The following is a 14,968-nucleotide window of genomic DNA, read 5'->3' as shown; positions in this document are numbered from 1 at the left end:
GAAGAGAAAACAACTGTGGTAAGTGGTGGAGATACTGTAATCTAATATTGTAATAAACACGGATGACAACTGTGATTCATAAGGTAATCTATCCCTCACTAAGAAGCTAGATAGTAGTTGGCTCTCAGTTTGAAGCACATAATTATTAATTATTTGAATAGCTTTCTCTTTATATTTCATACACTTTTGTAGCTGTACTGATGGTTTATCTAATCAGAAAGCTAGATCTGGTGCTACATGCAGGATGTAGAATCTAATGCTAACAGTTTCAAACAGTTCTCGTGATTCTTGTGAAGGCATTAAGGTAACATAATAGCAATAGAAAGTGGAAGAAATTCCAGGAGGAATGACTTCTATGGAATTATGAATTAAATGAAGCTTGGAAGAAGCTCCACCTTAATAGCTATCTTCCTGTCACTTTTGCTTCCATTATGAGCCTTTATTCCTCTTAATGATGCTTACCCAAGCATACACTTAGCTGAAGGTCTGGGTAGCTTTCACATGATTAAAATTAATCGTGGACAAAAAAATTTGCAATTTTTAGTAACTTCTTAACACTCACATTTCTAGCTGTTCTTTTTTTTCCACCTTAGAAAAACTAAAAATGAAGGACTTTGCATTTTTTATGGTCTTATCAACTTTGTGATATGGTGTGGGAACTTGTTTACGGCTACTTTAATGTAAGTGATAGGAACTATGATACTTGTTTCATGGACATTTATCATCACATGTAAATATGAACCAGGAAAATGTATGATGTAAAATGTATGATTTTTTAATCCAACAAATGTAACCTCTGGCAAACTGTCGCATAAGCAGAATAAAACGCTTTGGCATGTGCTGTTATAGGAAGGATAGCATGTACACTATCCTGTAATGGATTATTTTTCTGTCGGCATGACAGGAAAGAAAGGAAAGAATTGGCAACGTACCATTTCTTAATACAGTCTTAATTAAGTCTTTGCATTATTAATTCTACTTTTTTCTTCTCATTCAACAAGACTGAAGATCATATGGGGACACGTCTTCATGACTATAGTACAAGTCCAGTGTTTTTGATATTGATGTTTATGTCATTGAAAAGTCCTTCAGAAGAGACTGATCAGATCAGGTGTTCAATGTGGGCCAAAACAAGGCAGCAGGGAGGCTTGGTGACCTCTATAACTGTTTCTGAGTCTCTCAGGCTGTGTCTTTGTCACACAGGAAGATGTTCTCATGATTTCTCTAAACCCTCACCACCTCTCACCATGAGGAATGTCCCCCTGCTGAGAGGAGTCTCTGTCTGAATCCCAAGTAGCCTCCTTCTAGCTATTTAAGTTCAGACAGAGTATGAGATAATAACTTGAGTACCATGCGTAGTGAACTACATGTTCTAGCGAGCCATTTGGGACCAGGCCCCTGCTTCCTGCTCACCTCAGCATGGGAACCGAGTGCTGAATATGGCTACAATAGACCATATCGGCTTAAAATGAGCTTTACTTGTTGTTATGATATGGTTCTGAGCTTATCACAGTGATCTGTGTTTGGTCTTCAGGACGCTGTGTTTTTATAGATGATATGAACTCTCTACAAGCTTCCTTATCTCTGGGAACAATCAGTAAAATATCCTGAACATGAAAAATCTTCTCTTGGGTGGTTGATTTTGGTTGCATAGTTAGTTGTATTTTTTTTTTGTTATGGCAGCTTTAAATTTACTTACATTTATATACATTGTGAAAAAACACAAGTTTAATTTTTACTGTTACAAACTTGCCTCTGAACCTATCATTTTGTATATCCAGGTTATCAGAGGATGACATTAGCTAATGAAGTTAGATAGTTAGCTAGCTTGCAACTTATGCTATTGTCTTGTGATGGTGTATTTTACAGGCTTGACTGCTGAAATCACTGATAATGGGGCAAAATGAAACTCTACTGGATTCTTACTTATGTCTAGCTGTGGAAAAAACATGTGAGCTAGTCAACTAGCCTGCTAGCTGTTTAGGGTGCCGGGGGACATGTGGGGGTTGGGGGAAAGAGGTTGTTTTGTATTCCCAGTGTGCATATTTGGCATATTCTTAGATCCTGGATTTTCTTTATGAGGGTAAAGGGTGAAGGTCATATTTAGAGTTTTTGTAGGCATTTAAAAAAGTAGATTAAACTAACTAATCAATTAACTAAAGTATCTGAAACATTTTAAATGTTTAAATAAGAAAATGCACTTAAAAACTAAAGGTAAAAGGCTGCTCAGCCTATGTAGGTTATTAGAGCATGATGTAGTAACTGGAAACATTTTTAACTAGCTAGAAACAATATTTATGTTAGTGATAAACAAAATTGCTGTTATCATTTTACATTTGGTTAAGTTTAAATTAAAAAAATGAGAGTCTAGTGAGTTTGCATGTACCTGTGGGAAAAGTTCATCAGCATTCAATTAATCAACTGTGTTATTTTATAATTCATAAACCTGGGGAAATTTAATTTCTAATGATGCTGCATGTGCAATTTTTCATATTTTGTGGGGCATTTAAAGGAGCATGAATGATGAACCACTAAACATTAGTAAAGTTATAAAATTCAGGTCTGTTTTAAGGAATCGTGTGTATTAAACTCTTTCCAGAATAAGTGAAATACACCAGGTAGAAAAAAATATGTTTATTATTTAATAAGACATTTCAGAATGACAAAATGTGCATCAGCAGTGCATATAAAAGTATTCCCTGTTTACCTTCAGTTCCACCCACTATACACATTTGACTAATGGAATGAAGGAACCAATTTCTTGAAATCTTTCCTTCTCTTTCACCCAACATGCCCATAAAGCTCCTCTTCTTTCCTGCCCGTGCCGCTCCCCTTCTGCTTCCTTTGAGCCTAAGCCAAAAGCGTGTGTGTGTGTGTGTGTGTGTGTGTGTGTGTGTGTGTGTGTGTGTGTGTGTGTGTGTGTGTGTGTGTGTGTGTGTGTGTGTGTGTGTGTGTGTGTGTGTGTGTGTGTGTGTGTGTGTGTGTGTGTGTGTGTGTGTGTGTGTGTGTGTGTGTGTGTGTGTGTGGGCAAACATTCGCCATAGGTAGCGTTCCATTACGGCTCCTGGAGCGTCTGTTCCCTGAGGCCCTGGCCCATGTTTTTGCTCACAGGACCCTAAACAGAACCGCCCTCTTTCATGTAACCAGGTGCACAGAGGATCAGATTACTATCCGATTAGGGCTCAAGACGAACGCGTTCACACTGGCCTTCTTTTTCTACAGTCTCTCTTTTACTATGCAGTAAAAAGTATCCCAAAGTACAGAAAATAAAAATAAGCTTGTGTTAAGAAAGGGAATGGTTGTGTTTTTTGTTGTTGTTGTTGTTGTTTTTGTGCCCTTCTCGTTTCAAACCCTTTAATCTTCCTCTCCTTCTTTTGAGCCTAACAGCACATTTCCTGCATTCTGGTATAACTTAAAGGTGAAATACAAAGTATGGACAAAATAAATAGAAGCTCTGTGTGGTTGGTTTGTGCTCCCATTCTGTGCAGCTCAAACGGTGTGAATGGGAAAATAAACCTAGTTTAACTGAGTTACACATGATGTTTTCAAAGTGGAAAAATAGGAGGAAAAAATGAACCTGCATACAGGACATTGGGCACTGTATAATGTGTTCAGAAGAAGCTTGGAAGCGCAATTAACACGAAAAACTGTAAAGAATCTTGCACTATATAAGGCATGGAAAGTTGGCTTTGGCACTCTAGATAGTGAAGGAATGTATTTTCTAAAGGAAATGTTCTTAAAGCATATAAAATAGTAACTTCTGCAACGTGCGTAGTGCATTACAAGTTCAAAGTCACATAGCATATTCTGTGCTTCGTTAAAGAGGTACATGTTTTACGGAATATGAAATGACTGGACATAACCGCTCAGAAGACACTGACGCCATGCGGATGCATGACTTTTCTCAATTTCCTCAACAAGGTTATTTTGCAACATCTCTGATCTTTCCGGACTTTTCTTGTGTTTATGCGGGTAAATGTACACTAAAAACACATCATGGTTGTTGTGTGCATATTAAAAAAGGGCAGGGTGTATAGGGTAGATAAACACATGAAAAAATGTTCGTTTTATTAGTTTGCTCTGAATATTTCTCGGAGGAAATATTTAGCCGGTTCCTGGTTCATGTTTCAGACATGAATCAGATCCTCCGCCAGTGGATGGAATCCAGCGGATTTCCCTGGAGTCGTCTATGAAAGAGGACAGGCAGAAAGGCAAGCATTGTACAGCAAGCAAAATATCCCCACTTGGAGTGGATTGATCTATTACACTCGGACGCTTGGGCAGGGTGGACAGAGACGCCTTTGTCTTCCTGTCTATCTCCTCCGATAATACTGCAAGATTATGAGTTTGTTCTTTTTATATTTACATAAGGCTGCAGTTATTCCTCCCATGCAGCGAGTGTCGGTAGCGAGCTGTAATTTTTCCATTCACCTGCACCTTGAGCGCACGGCCTCTTGAGCTTTCTGGTGTCTTCTTTTGTTGTAGCGCTTGACGTAGCTGCTGCTGCGCAGGACCCCGTCTCCTGGTTTCAGTTTGCCCCCCAGGAGGGCAAGGAGACTAGAGGAGAGATGGCGCTTTCGGTGGTAGATATGACCCATGATTATATATCTGCTACCTGGAAAAAATAATATTGTTGCAAGCAGAGTGGTTTAGTTTTTTTTTTACACCTAAGTAAACTCCTCAAATGATGATGAAACAGTGTTTATGGTGTATCACAATATCTATACTCTGCTTTCCTGCTAGCAAGTGTTAAAACTAACAGATTAACACTCACACTCTGTGTGTATATCTGAGATATAGAGGCATGATTTCCACAACAAGAGGAATATGAATAGAGATTTTCTCAATTCTATGCAAAGTAGGTATAACAGTAAAGTTAAACGATTGGTTTGGATGATTTCTCTGATTCTACAGCCGGCCTGGTCCAAAGTTTAGCTTGTAGCTGCAATTAGTTCTAATTTCTAGTTAGTCTAGTTTCATAGAACTATTATTTCCATCTAATCCATTCTCACATATTGATATGAAATAAATCTTAGAAGGAAATTAGCAGAGATTATTGGTGCCTCTGGTAAGCGTTTATTAGCTTGCACTGCTAATCTGTCAAAGAAACTAGTATGCTAGTAGGCTTGCTCAAGATTGTAAAACTTTTCAAACCAATTACTGCTTTAATTTGTGTGATTAGCTAGCTTTAGAGCTATATATTGCTAAAAATGGTTCACATCAGGATTAAAAAATAGCTCACAAACAATGACAACCATTTTTACCCGTTAATGTGAACATGGGGTTAGGAGGCAATATGAAACACTGTGGTATGTAACCACAGCTAATGTTAGAAAGATAGGTAATAATATGGTATAAACCAGCTGGTTAGTTATTTTCCAGCTTGGTTTCTAATTGCCTTAATGTTCTTTTTTTCTTATATACAATAAGGTGTCTACAACATAGCAGTTGAAGTACCAGTTAGGTTTAAAGGCTAGCTCAGACTGTGTTGTAACTGGCTGTATTTTTCAGCATGGTCAGTATTATACAAACAGTTTTAATCAAAAGCATGTGCTTATGGACCGGGAAGGCCATGCATCCTTGTCTGGGACAGGCACTGAAGCTACTAATTTGATTATTAGTACACCAAAAAGATGCAACCTGATTGTCAGTATCATGACCTGGCCTGGTGTTACTGTAAATTCCTGATGATTCGGTCAAGGACCAAAGACTGGATGTATCTCTGATTCAATCCTCTATTTTCACTCATCCAATAAAATGTCTTCAAGATAACACAAGACTAGCTGACTTGACATATTCCTGTTTTCCGTATGATGTGGTTGACTGAAAAGTTTTACAGTTTCACAAATAGCAACAGATCAAAGCCTTAATCTGACAAAAACATATCTGTAGATACAGGAAGCTACAAGAAACACCAGGAGCCCTTAGTATTGAGGGAGCTGAATCCAAGGAAGTCTAAGGAAAGTCAAAATGTTAGAACCTACTAAAGCCTTTAGTAAGCAGTGAACAAGGACATCCTGTAACAACCCTCATCCTCATCCCCCACTTCCTTTTGTTTTAACCATGTCCATGATTTGTGCTTATTTAAAATGAATGTCTGTCTAAACCAATAGAAGGAGAATGAAAATCAGTAGTGATGGAAATAATGGCAGATAAAAATGGTTATACAGAATTGTTCACTTATACTCATAAAATTCATCAGAACTCACCAAGTTTGAGGTCAGGACAAGGTTTGGTACACTTGTAGGTATCCAAGACCAGGATGTTCACCTTGAAGAAGTAGGTGTCTTGAGTGATGTAGAGGCGGCTCATCTTGTAGAAGCCGTCCTTGCTCACAAGCAGCGTGACCAGCCTGATGCCTCGACGAATTGTATCAATGTCGTGAACGATGCCATTGATGGCTGGAAAAGAGAAAGATTAATTAAAATGATGTCAGAACACACACCATGAATGCCATGGAACTCCTCATGGTTTGAAGCAGCCTCAGGAGTCTCCTGAGAAAAGGCTAAATAGGTTCATGAATGTACCCTCACCCCTTCAAGACAACACAAATGTAAACCCCAGCTCTTCTGACAACACAAATATTTTCAGTTTGCATATGATGATTAGTCTCACTGTTGACAAACCGTTGTGTGTTTTTCCACTGCACACAGACCTGACCCACTTTTCTGTCAACACAGTGTGGGGAATTAATTCTCGCTCATTTTCCACCAATTTGAAAGACAACTGGAAAAAGTGAATGAATCATCATTTTCATGTGTAACAGCATCTTCACAGTGTGGTGTGTTTACAGCTTCATTAAGTTTATCTGGAAGAATGTTGTTCATTTGGCAGAAGAGTCTAATAATAAATAATAAAGAATTAGTAAATTAATTATTGCTAATTAAATTAGAGAAAATACATACTTCGTTTTTTTGTTCTTTGCAACACTACTCTTGTAACTCCACTCCTTGTAACTACACACACACACACAAACACACACACACACACGACTTTCTTTCGAATATGAAACAAGATAAACAGGAAAGCTGTAACCCATTCATTTAGACCAATATAAAACACTTTAGTGTTACAACACTTACACTTTACTGCCTCCTGTCCTTGTGTAATATGTACTTTCATTTGACAATGTGTGCTTTGTCCATCTAATTTTAGTTTCTCCTCCGAAGGCGTTTAGGTGGGGGGGGGGGATGCATATTCAAATCCACCTTGTTCACAACCATGACCCTGTGATTGTATTTCACATGCTTCTTATCAATATCTGCTATGGACATGTTAAAAATGGCTGTGTCAAAAATGTGGGCTGAAAAGTTTTAGCCCAGATGGAGATCAGATCAAAACAAATGTGACAGCTCTCAACCCGTCTTCATAACATTCTGTATATTTTCCTTATGACCATCAGATGTGGTGTTGTGCTTAGTTCAGTAAGGATCCATAATACTCAGCCTTAATGCATCTGATATTTGGTAACAATGCCTATTTTATACCAACTGCACCTGGACTTACTGTAGTAAAATATTTCAGTGGCTTCAGCCAGAGAAACATTGAACTTTTAAGTATTTTCTACTTTTAAGTAAAACCTTTTGAATATCCATGTATTGTAGATGATGTAATATATGACATTTCCTTGTGGAAATTCCAGATAAATGCACTTATTCTGAGTTTGAAATGGGAAAGTATTCATTTGAGCAGTTTGAGCTGCTTTAACTTGAACTCTTCATATTCTCCTAAAGACCCTGATGTAATTTGGTGTTTTTAGAGGTCAGGCTTAACTTTACTGATCAGCAGATTTCCAGGAGCTACGTTGGAGATACATAAATAAACTAGCGCAACTCAAAGTGCAATCTTTCTACCATGAAGATGAAGCGCTTGAGGGAACCTGGGTATGCTCAATTTCTCTTGTTTCTCTTTGTAGTTCTGCACTTTTTTCTCCTGTAATTCGGCATTCTTCTATGGTTTGAGTTTTTTCCCCCCATTGTTTCATAAGTTAACCAGACTGTAACCTGTTTTTATTATAATCAGTTTGATTGTGTTGAATACTCACCGAATTCACTATAGCAGAAGTGCTCTAACTCGTCCTTGTCCTTCCTGCATTCACTCAAGCACACTGCATCATGGATGAAATCCGAGTCTGTGCGGAGAAAGACAGAGAGGTGAATAGTGCGCTCAAAGAAAGGACAGGAAGCGACAGTACATCACACCACAAGACTATAAGTCACTTTGATTGCATGTCTATTTCCTGATTTCCCCAGAGTCAGATGAAGGCAGGTCGAGACCTTAATCACAGCATAATTAAAAGTCCAGCATTCTTTTGAGTCCAGATTTAGACTTATCTCCATCCTGAAAAGCCAATCTAAATCATTTTTAAGTGGTGGATAATTAGGTGGCATATTTTAAAATGACGGCACACAATGAACACAACTGACTGTGACCGTGATTGCCACTTGGAAAACCACAGAGCTTCATTCCAACGCCAAAGCTGTCATTGCTGTGCCATTATCCCAGGCAAAGCGTCGCATTCCAGTCCGGCGTGGGACGGTGCAGGGCTATCTATCTGATATCTGTAGTTTAATCACCGCATCGTAGCCAATTTCACTTAGGCATATTTCAGATTCTTTTTTTCCCCCACTAATCTTATGGCTCAAAGACCTTCAGCACAAAGGGTGCATTCAAAGTGTGTGAGCTAAGCAGCAATTTGCGGCTTGAGGGAAAGAGTAATTAGAATAACCATCCACCCTCAGAGATTTTCTCTCTCTCTCTCTCTCTCTCTCTCTCTCTCTCTCTCTCTCTCTCTCTCTCTCTCTCTCTCTCTCTCTCTCTCACACTCTCACTCTCTTTCTCTCTCTCTCTTCTTTCCAGCATGCACACACACATTTCCTTCCAGTGATTGGATTTAAAAACTATAAGGCAGTGTTTCCCAGTCCTGAACCTGTACTGCTTATTTTGCCGTGTTTACTTGCTCTAGTCAACACAAAGCTTTTAGGTCGGACTGATTAATGACTTGCTTCATGCAATCAAATCTACAAACCCTTCATTTACATGTTGCTTGCAATAACATATTTCTACCACAGAGGTCACCAAAAATGACATTCTGCAGCTTTAAGCAGTTCTTTATATTTTATATTTTTTCAAATGCACTGCGTCCTGCATGAAGAGAATTTCAGCTGACAAAACTTCACCCTTCACTTTGAAATTTTCACCAAACTTTTTCAGAAAACTATATATGCTTCATTAGTTATGAGTCAGGAGAGATTTTAACCAAACGGCAGAGCTGAGCAGCACAAGGGGAAGAGCTCATTGCCAGACCACAAAAATCTACATAGAGGCCTACAAACTAAAAAACTTGGGGGTGATATTTGACACCAATTTGACATTTGACCATCATGTTCGTAATACTGTCAAAGCATCAATTTTTCATCTCAGAAACATTGCCAAATTACATCCCATGTTGACTTTCTCTGTGGCTGATCAACACTTTTGTTTTTTCACGCATTGATTACTGTAATGCTTTGATGGCTGGAGTTATTAAAGCTACCCTAAGTAAATTATAGTTGGTACAAAATTCAGCTGCTAGAATTCTGACTAGAACCAGTGCAATGGGGCACATCACACCTATCCTGGAAAAATTGCACTGGCTTCCTGTTTTAAAATCCATATCGATTTTAAAATTCTCATGCTCACTTATAAGGCCTTGAATAATTTGGCCTCTCAATATTTGTGTGAGCTGTTAACCCCCTACATTCCTACACATGCTCTATGCTCTATTGGAGCTGGTCTAACTATCCAAACAACACGGCAAAAAACTATGGGTGATCTGGCTTTTTTTTTCTTTGGCTCCCAAATTGTGGAATTCTCTGCACTCAGAGATTAGGAATGCAGAATCCCTGGTGTTTTTAAATCCTACCTTAAAGCTTACTTTTTTAGGGTAGCTTTTATGTGATTACTTTGTTTGTTATTTATTGGCTTTTTATTTTTTGTATGGTTAGTTTTAATGCCTGTAATGTTATGTGTATTTGTTCATTTCATCTTTTCATGTCAAGCACTTTGAGATGCTATTTTTAAAGGCACTATACAAAACAAAGTTTATTATTATTATTATTATTATTATTATTATTATTATTATTATTATTATTATTATTATTATTATTATTATAAAAAATGATAGAATGATTAAAGGGTTTGATTTGCACTTTTAAAACCACACAAAGCACCAAAGTTATGAGTCAGGCTGTTACGCAGAGAAACTTTAGTACTTAAGACCCGGATAGAGAACCTCTCTTACCTTTTTTGTAGATGTCGAAGTGGTAGAGTAAACTGGAAAAGCGCCGATTGTATTGGCTGAATGAACGATTGCTGTTCAGGCCTGATTTTCTTGGTCTGTTCTCCTCAGGATCCATCCGACTATTCCCGCTCTCTCTTGGTGTGTTAGATGATAACTGCTGTGAGCGTGTGCGTGACCTAGAGTTGTGATTTAGCTCAGACTCACTGGATGAAGGATTATTAGTCAGCACTGGGCTTTCAGGTGTAGCTTTCTGTATCTGAGTACGATTCGATGCCCCGACCCCGGCAGCAGGGACGGCTTTATTATGATGGCCATCATTACGCAGTTTTTCGTTGTTGTAATCAATGGGAAGCCGCTCCTCCCTCGAGCCCTTCTTGCTCTTGCTGTGTGTGCCTGGCTGAGGATGAGGAGACAGTGGGTCTGTGTGTTTGGGCCATATACCCGGGGGCAGTGCCAGCTTTGGGTCTGCAGATTTTTTGCCTTGCTCCAGCAGCTCATTGACTGGTAGAGAAGGATCTTTGGCTCCGGTTTTGGTTTGGTTGCTAGAAGAGTCAGATGTTCCACTTTGTACCGGTGGTGCTCCGATCAGGGAAAATAATTCTGTGAATAGACCCACAGTTAGGAAGCCCTGCTTATTAAGTAAGATATAAACATGAGGAGGCATGCTGTTAGAGGAAATTGCATAATCATCAGTAAAGCAGAGTTACCTTTACCACCCAGAAGTTGATTTTTTTTCAATATCAGGTGTTTTATGCAGTGATTAATGATACTGATAATAAAAAAACTATTTTTTCCTATTTATAGTTATGTTTTACCTTGTGGAATGTCCATAAGACAAGTTCGGTTCTGATATTGCTTACATTATAACACATATAAACAATCGTTAGTTCATCTGCTTTTTTTTCCTTTCTCACTTTTGGCTTCTCATGTTGGGCACAAAGGCATCATGAACATGTTCTTTGTTGGTAACCTAGTCTTTTAAAATTGCAAAATAAACATCTCTGAAAAAACCTCTGCCTACAGTATGCGGAGCTATAGCTGTTTCACGCTTTCATACATCAGATCTGTCTCTAGAAGAAATACAATGTTAGAACCACACATCATGATAAATGACCTTGCACTTAAGCTATTTTCAGAGCTGTTATTTTTATTGAGAGCTTTAAGATAAACCATAGTTTTGTCTTGCAGCTAGAAATATTTTTAGATTTGCTGTTCTCGAAAATCAAACAACACTTTCTGACCAATCAAAACTGAGAATTTACCAGCGGATAATGTCATATATGTCATATAGCTGTACATTTAAATTTGCATCAAATATCAATCAAATCAAACAATCACAAATTTAAAATTTTTTTAAAAAGGAAAAGGGTTAAAATTTCTCTCAATGTAATGTTGCATGTCTACAGATACAGTAATCAGAGTAAAAAAAAGGATACATTGACAAAAACATGTAGTATTTCTTTACCATTGCAGCTATTCATTAACATCTCAAGTCAAGTCAAGAAGCTTATATTGTCATTTCAACCATATATAGCTGTTGCAGTACATAGTGAAATGAGATGATGTTTCTCCAGGATCAAGGTGCTACATAAAACAAAGACAGGGCTAAGGACATGTAAGTAGTCCTAGCCACATAAAGTGCAACTGTGCAACCTGGTGCAAACAGTGCAGGACAAGACAAACAAGACAGACAAGACAGTGCAGGACAAAAGACAGTGCAGACACAAAGTTACAAGACAATACAAAAAATACAAAAAATACAATACACAAAAGACAATAAACAGTAAACAGAAACAGCTCTGAATGACCAGTGCAATGCTGAATTTCCCTAAAGTGCTGTGGTACAATGATAATATTTAAATGGTGGAAATATGAGTACTCTGGATGTCTCTGGACAATGGTGATTTTAACACAATTTTTTTACTTTTTTTTTTTTTAGCATTATGGTGGGTTTTTTCTTTCTTTCTTTCTTTCTTTCTTTCTTTCTTTTCTTTTCTTATCTTTTTTCTTTTTTTTTGATTAACAATAACCCAAATTGTGAAGCATAATGAGTGACACTCGGTTAACTTAAAATAACTAATATCTGCATTATACACTCTTGAGGAAATGGTAAAATATAAAATTGATCATTTTGTAAAGCCGCAAAAGTTTCTATGTGAGAAATCTTTCCATGTAGAACACACAGCTATAAAAAGGACTATAAAAAAATCTTTGAATGACTCTTTTATCTAAGAGTAATTAATAAACATTTTTCCAAACCTGTCTTAAATTCAATATACAAATTGGCTTCAAGAGTATTTGGATTTCCATCAGGGAAATAAATGACCTAGCTTTGTCCAGATTCAACAATCAGAACACATTCCTTACTGCATAATATCTATTAAACCTCCGTATTTGTTTTTAGACAGCTCTAATATTAATCCATTCAAAAGACATTACACCTATTTGTCATCACATTTAAATGTATTTGTGGTACTTCAGGATTTTCTAGCAAAATGTAAATTTCTTTTGAAAAAGAGGTAAAAGGAAGAAAGTTTTTTCTAATATATAATTTATAATAATAATAATAATAATAATAATAATAATAATAATAATAATAATAAGAAGAAGAAGAAGAAGAAGAAGAAGCGGAAGAATAAAATATGTTTAGCAGTCTTACCATTGACACCACGCTCTTCAGCATCAGAAAAGGCAAGAGCCAAAGAGAGGAGAAGCAAAATGCTGGACATGTTATTGATGAACATGAGCATCTTCCTTATAGAGAGAAAGAATTATACACTGCAGCTCAGAGTGACGGCTTTTTATCCTCACTGAGAATTCTTAGAGTAAAGGGGCGGGATGATCAGCTGACCAGTTTACCCTATTAACAGAGTGAGAGGAGAGAGAGAGAGAGAGAGAGAGAGAGAGAGAGAGAGAGAGAGAGACTCAAATAGTTCTCTCCCTGTTTAATGAAAACTGATTGGTGATAGCTGAAAATTACTGCAGTTATTATTATTATTATGATGATGATGATGATGATTATTATTATTATTGTTATAATTGTTATTATTGTTGTTGTTGTTGGTCTTTTTTATCCTATTTCTTTCATATAAAGCTTTATCATTTTGTTATAGTTATTATTATTGTTTGTGCTGGTATTAACTTTGGAAGCCTATATGGCACTCAAGTATTAGAATTATACAAAATGTTATTGTTATTGTTATTAGGCTTCTTGTTAGTGTCATTTTATCCTTTTTTCTATTTTTGTGTTGTATTAAAAAGTCATACTAAAGTTGTTGTTGTTGTTGTTATTATTATTACTATTATTATTTATTAGGCTACTTATTCATGCCATTGTCATTGCTGCAATTTTAATTGTCATTGCTGCAACTATTATTGTTGCATTAGATCGATGATGATGATGATGATGATGATGATGATGATATTTAAGATGTTATTACTGTCATGTCCTTTTCCAACTTGTATTTCCATTGCTTGAAACTATTTAATTATCGTTTGTATACCATGTTAACCAATATAAAATAATTTTAAAATAAAAGACATGCTGTATTTTATTTTATTACTGAATAGCAGCAGTGTGAGAAGTAAATGATGTAGAAGTGTTGATTCACTGCCCCCTTCTGGACAATGAGGAGATTTTCTTTACTCTGTATTCTGTAAGGATTGACAACACTCTTTGAAATATTATTGTTAAATGAAATGAAATGATCATTAACACGCCGTGTGGGGAAATAATCTTTGCTTTTGATACTGAACCTAAAACCTGTGAAAAGATACTGAGTTGTTTTTTTAGAACCGCACCCGTTTCCAGCAGCATATGCACTGCTGGTTCATGTGTTATATTACACCGGATTATGGGTGTGCTTTCAACAGTAATCAGTATGCATTGATATGCATATTGCATAGAGCTTTTAACACTGATATACACACCATTCTTACTTTTCTGTCGCATTAAATGTTTTAAAAGAAAAAAATAACTTAAATCATGCTTTATAGTCAGCTTGACAATCAATAACACTTGAATAATGAATAATAAGATGAAACAAAACTTTTGCGTTGAACCTCACGTGTGATGTTAGAAATATCTAGTGTTCTTTTTCTTTTGAACTAAATATGATTTGTGCGTGTGTGTGTGTGTGTGTGTGTGTGTGTGTGTGTGTGTGTTACAGATGGATTATATTTATTCGCAATTAGCTTGCGCTTCATGTCCAGGGTTTCATGCTCATTTTGTTGATATAAAAACAGAATCTTAATGTATTTAAAGCGGTAATCACGTACAGTTTAGTTTGACTTTGAAGGATTAAGTCTTTATTAAACACTATTTCCCCTGGTATTTAGTGGTCCTCAAATTTTCACAAGGTGTTTTCTTTTCTTGGAGCTCAAAACGTAGGATGAGTGATGTTTCCGACCCAGATGGGACTCGAACCCACAATCCCCAGCTCCGGAGGCTGATGCCTTATCCATTAGGCCACTGGGTCATCACGCTCCGCTGTGGGAAACAATGCCTTTTAAACACCACACTCACCAAACGCTCTTCTTGCTATTTAAAACGATTTCTAATGCAAAAAAACATCCAAAAGATTAATTTCAGATTTCTTAACGAAACCAAAGCACAAAATTTTCACAACCGTTGTTTCGATCAGCATTTTTACGTATATTGTATTTGAATACTTAAAGTCTCGCGAC

General features: G+C 36.9%; 1 protein-coding gene and 1 non-coding gene across 2 annotated transcripts; both read right to left on the bottom strand.

The window, feature by feature from the left end:
- Positions 1 to 3,298: 3,298 nt before the first annotated feature.
- LOC113634581 (UPF0450 protein C17orf58 homolog) lies at positions 3,299 to 13,719 on the bottom strand. Its single transcript, XM_027133637.2, has 5 exons — positions 12,942 to 13,719; positions 10,283 to 10,882; positions 8,045 to 8,131; positions 6,210 to 6,401; positions 3,299 to 4,615 (listed from the first exon to the last, which is right to left on the bottom strand). Exons 1-5 carry the CDS (start codon positions 13,030 to 13,032, stop codon positions 4,428 to 4,430), a joined length of 1,158 nt encoding a protein of 385 aa, XP_026989438.1. The 5' UTR covers positions 13,033 to 13,719; the 3' UTR covers positions 3,299 to 4,427.
- Positions 13,720 to 14,687: 968 nt separating this feature from the next.
- trnar-ccg lies at positions 14,688 to 14,760 on the bottom strand. Its single transcript has one exon. It is a non-coding gene; the product is annotated as a tRNA-Arg (tRNA).
- Between the last annotated feature and the right edge of the window lie 208 nt (positions 14,761 to 14,968).

This window comes from Tachysurus fulvidraco, chromosome 5, assembly GCF_022655615.1.
Source record: "Tachysurus fulvidraco isolate hzauxx_2018 chromosome 5, HZAU_PFXX_2.0, whole genome shotgun sequence".
In the NCBI taxonomy this organism is placed as follows: domain Eukaryota; kingdom Metazoa; phylum Chordata; class Actinopteri; order Siluriformes; family Bagridae; genus Tachysurus; species Tachysurus fulvidraco.
The sequence above is the reverse complement of the archived record's forward strand: the minus strand, read 5'-3'. Positions and strand labels throughout refer to the sequence as shown.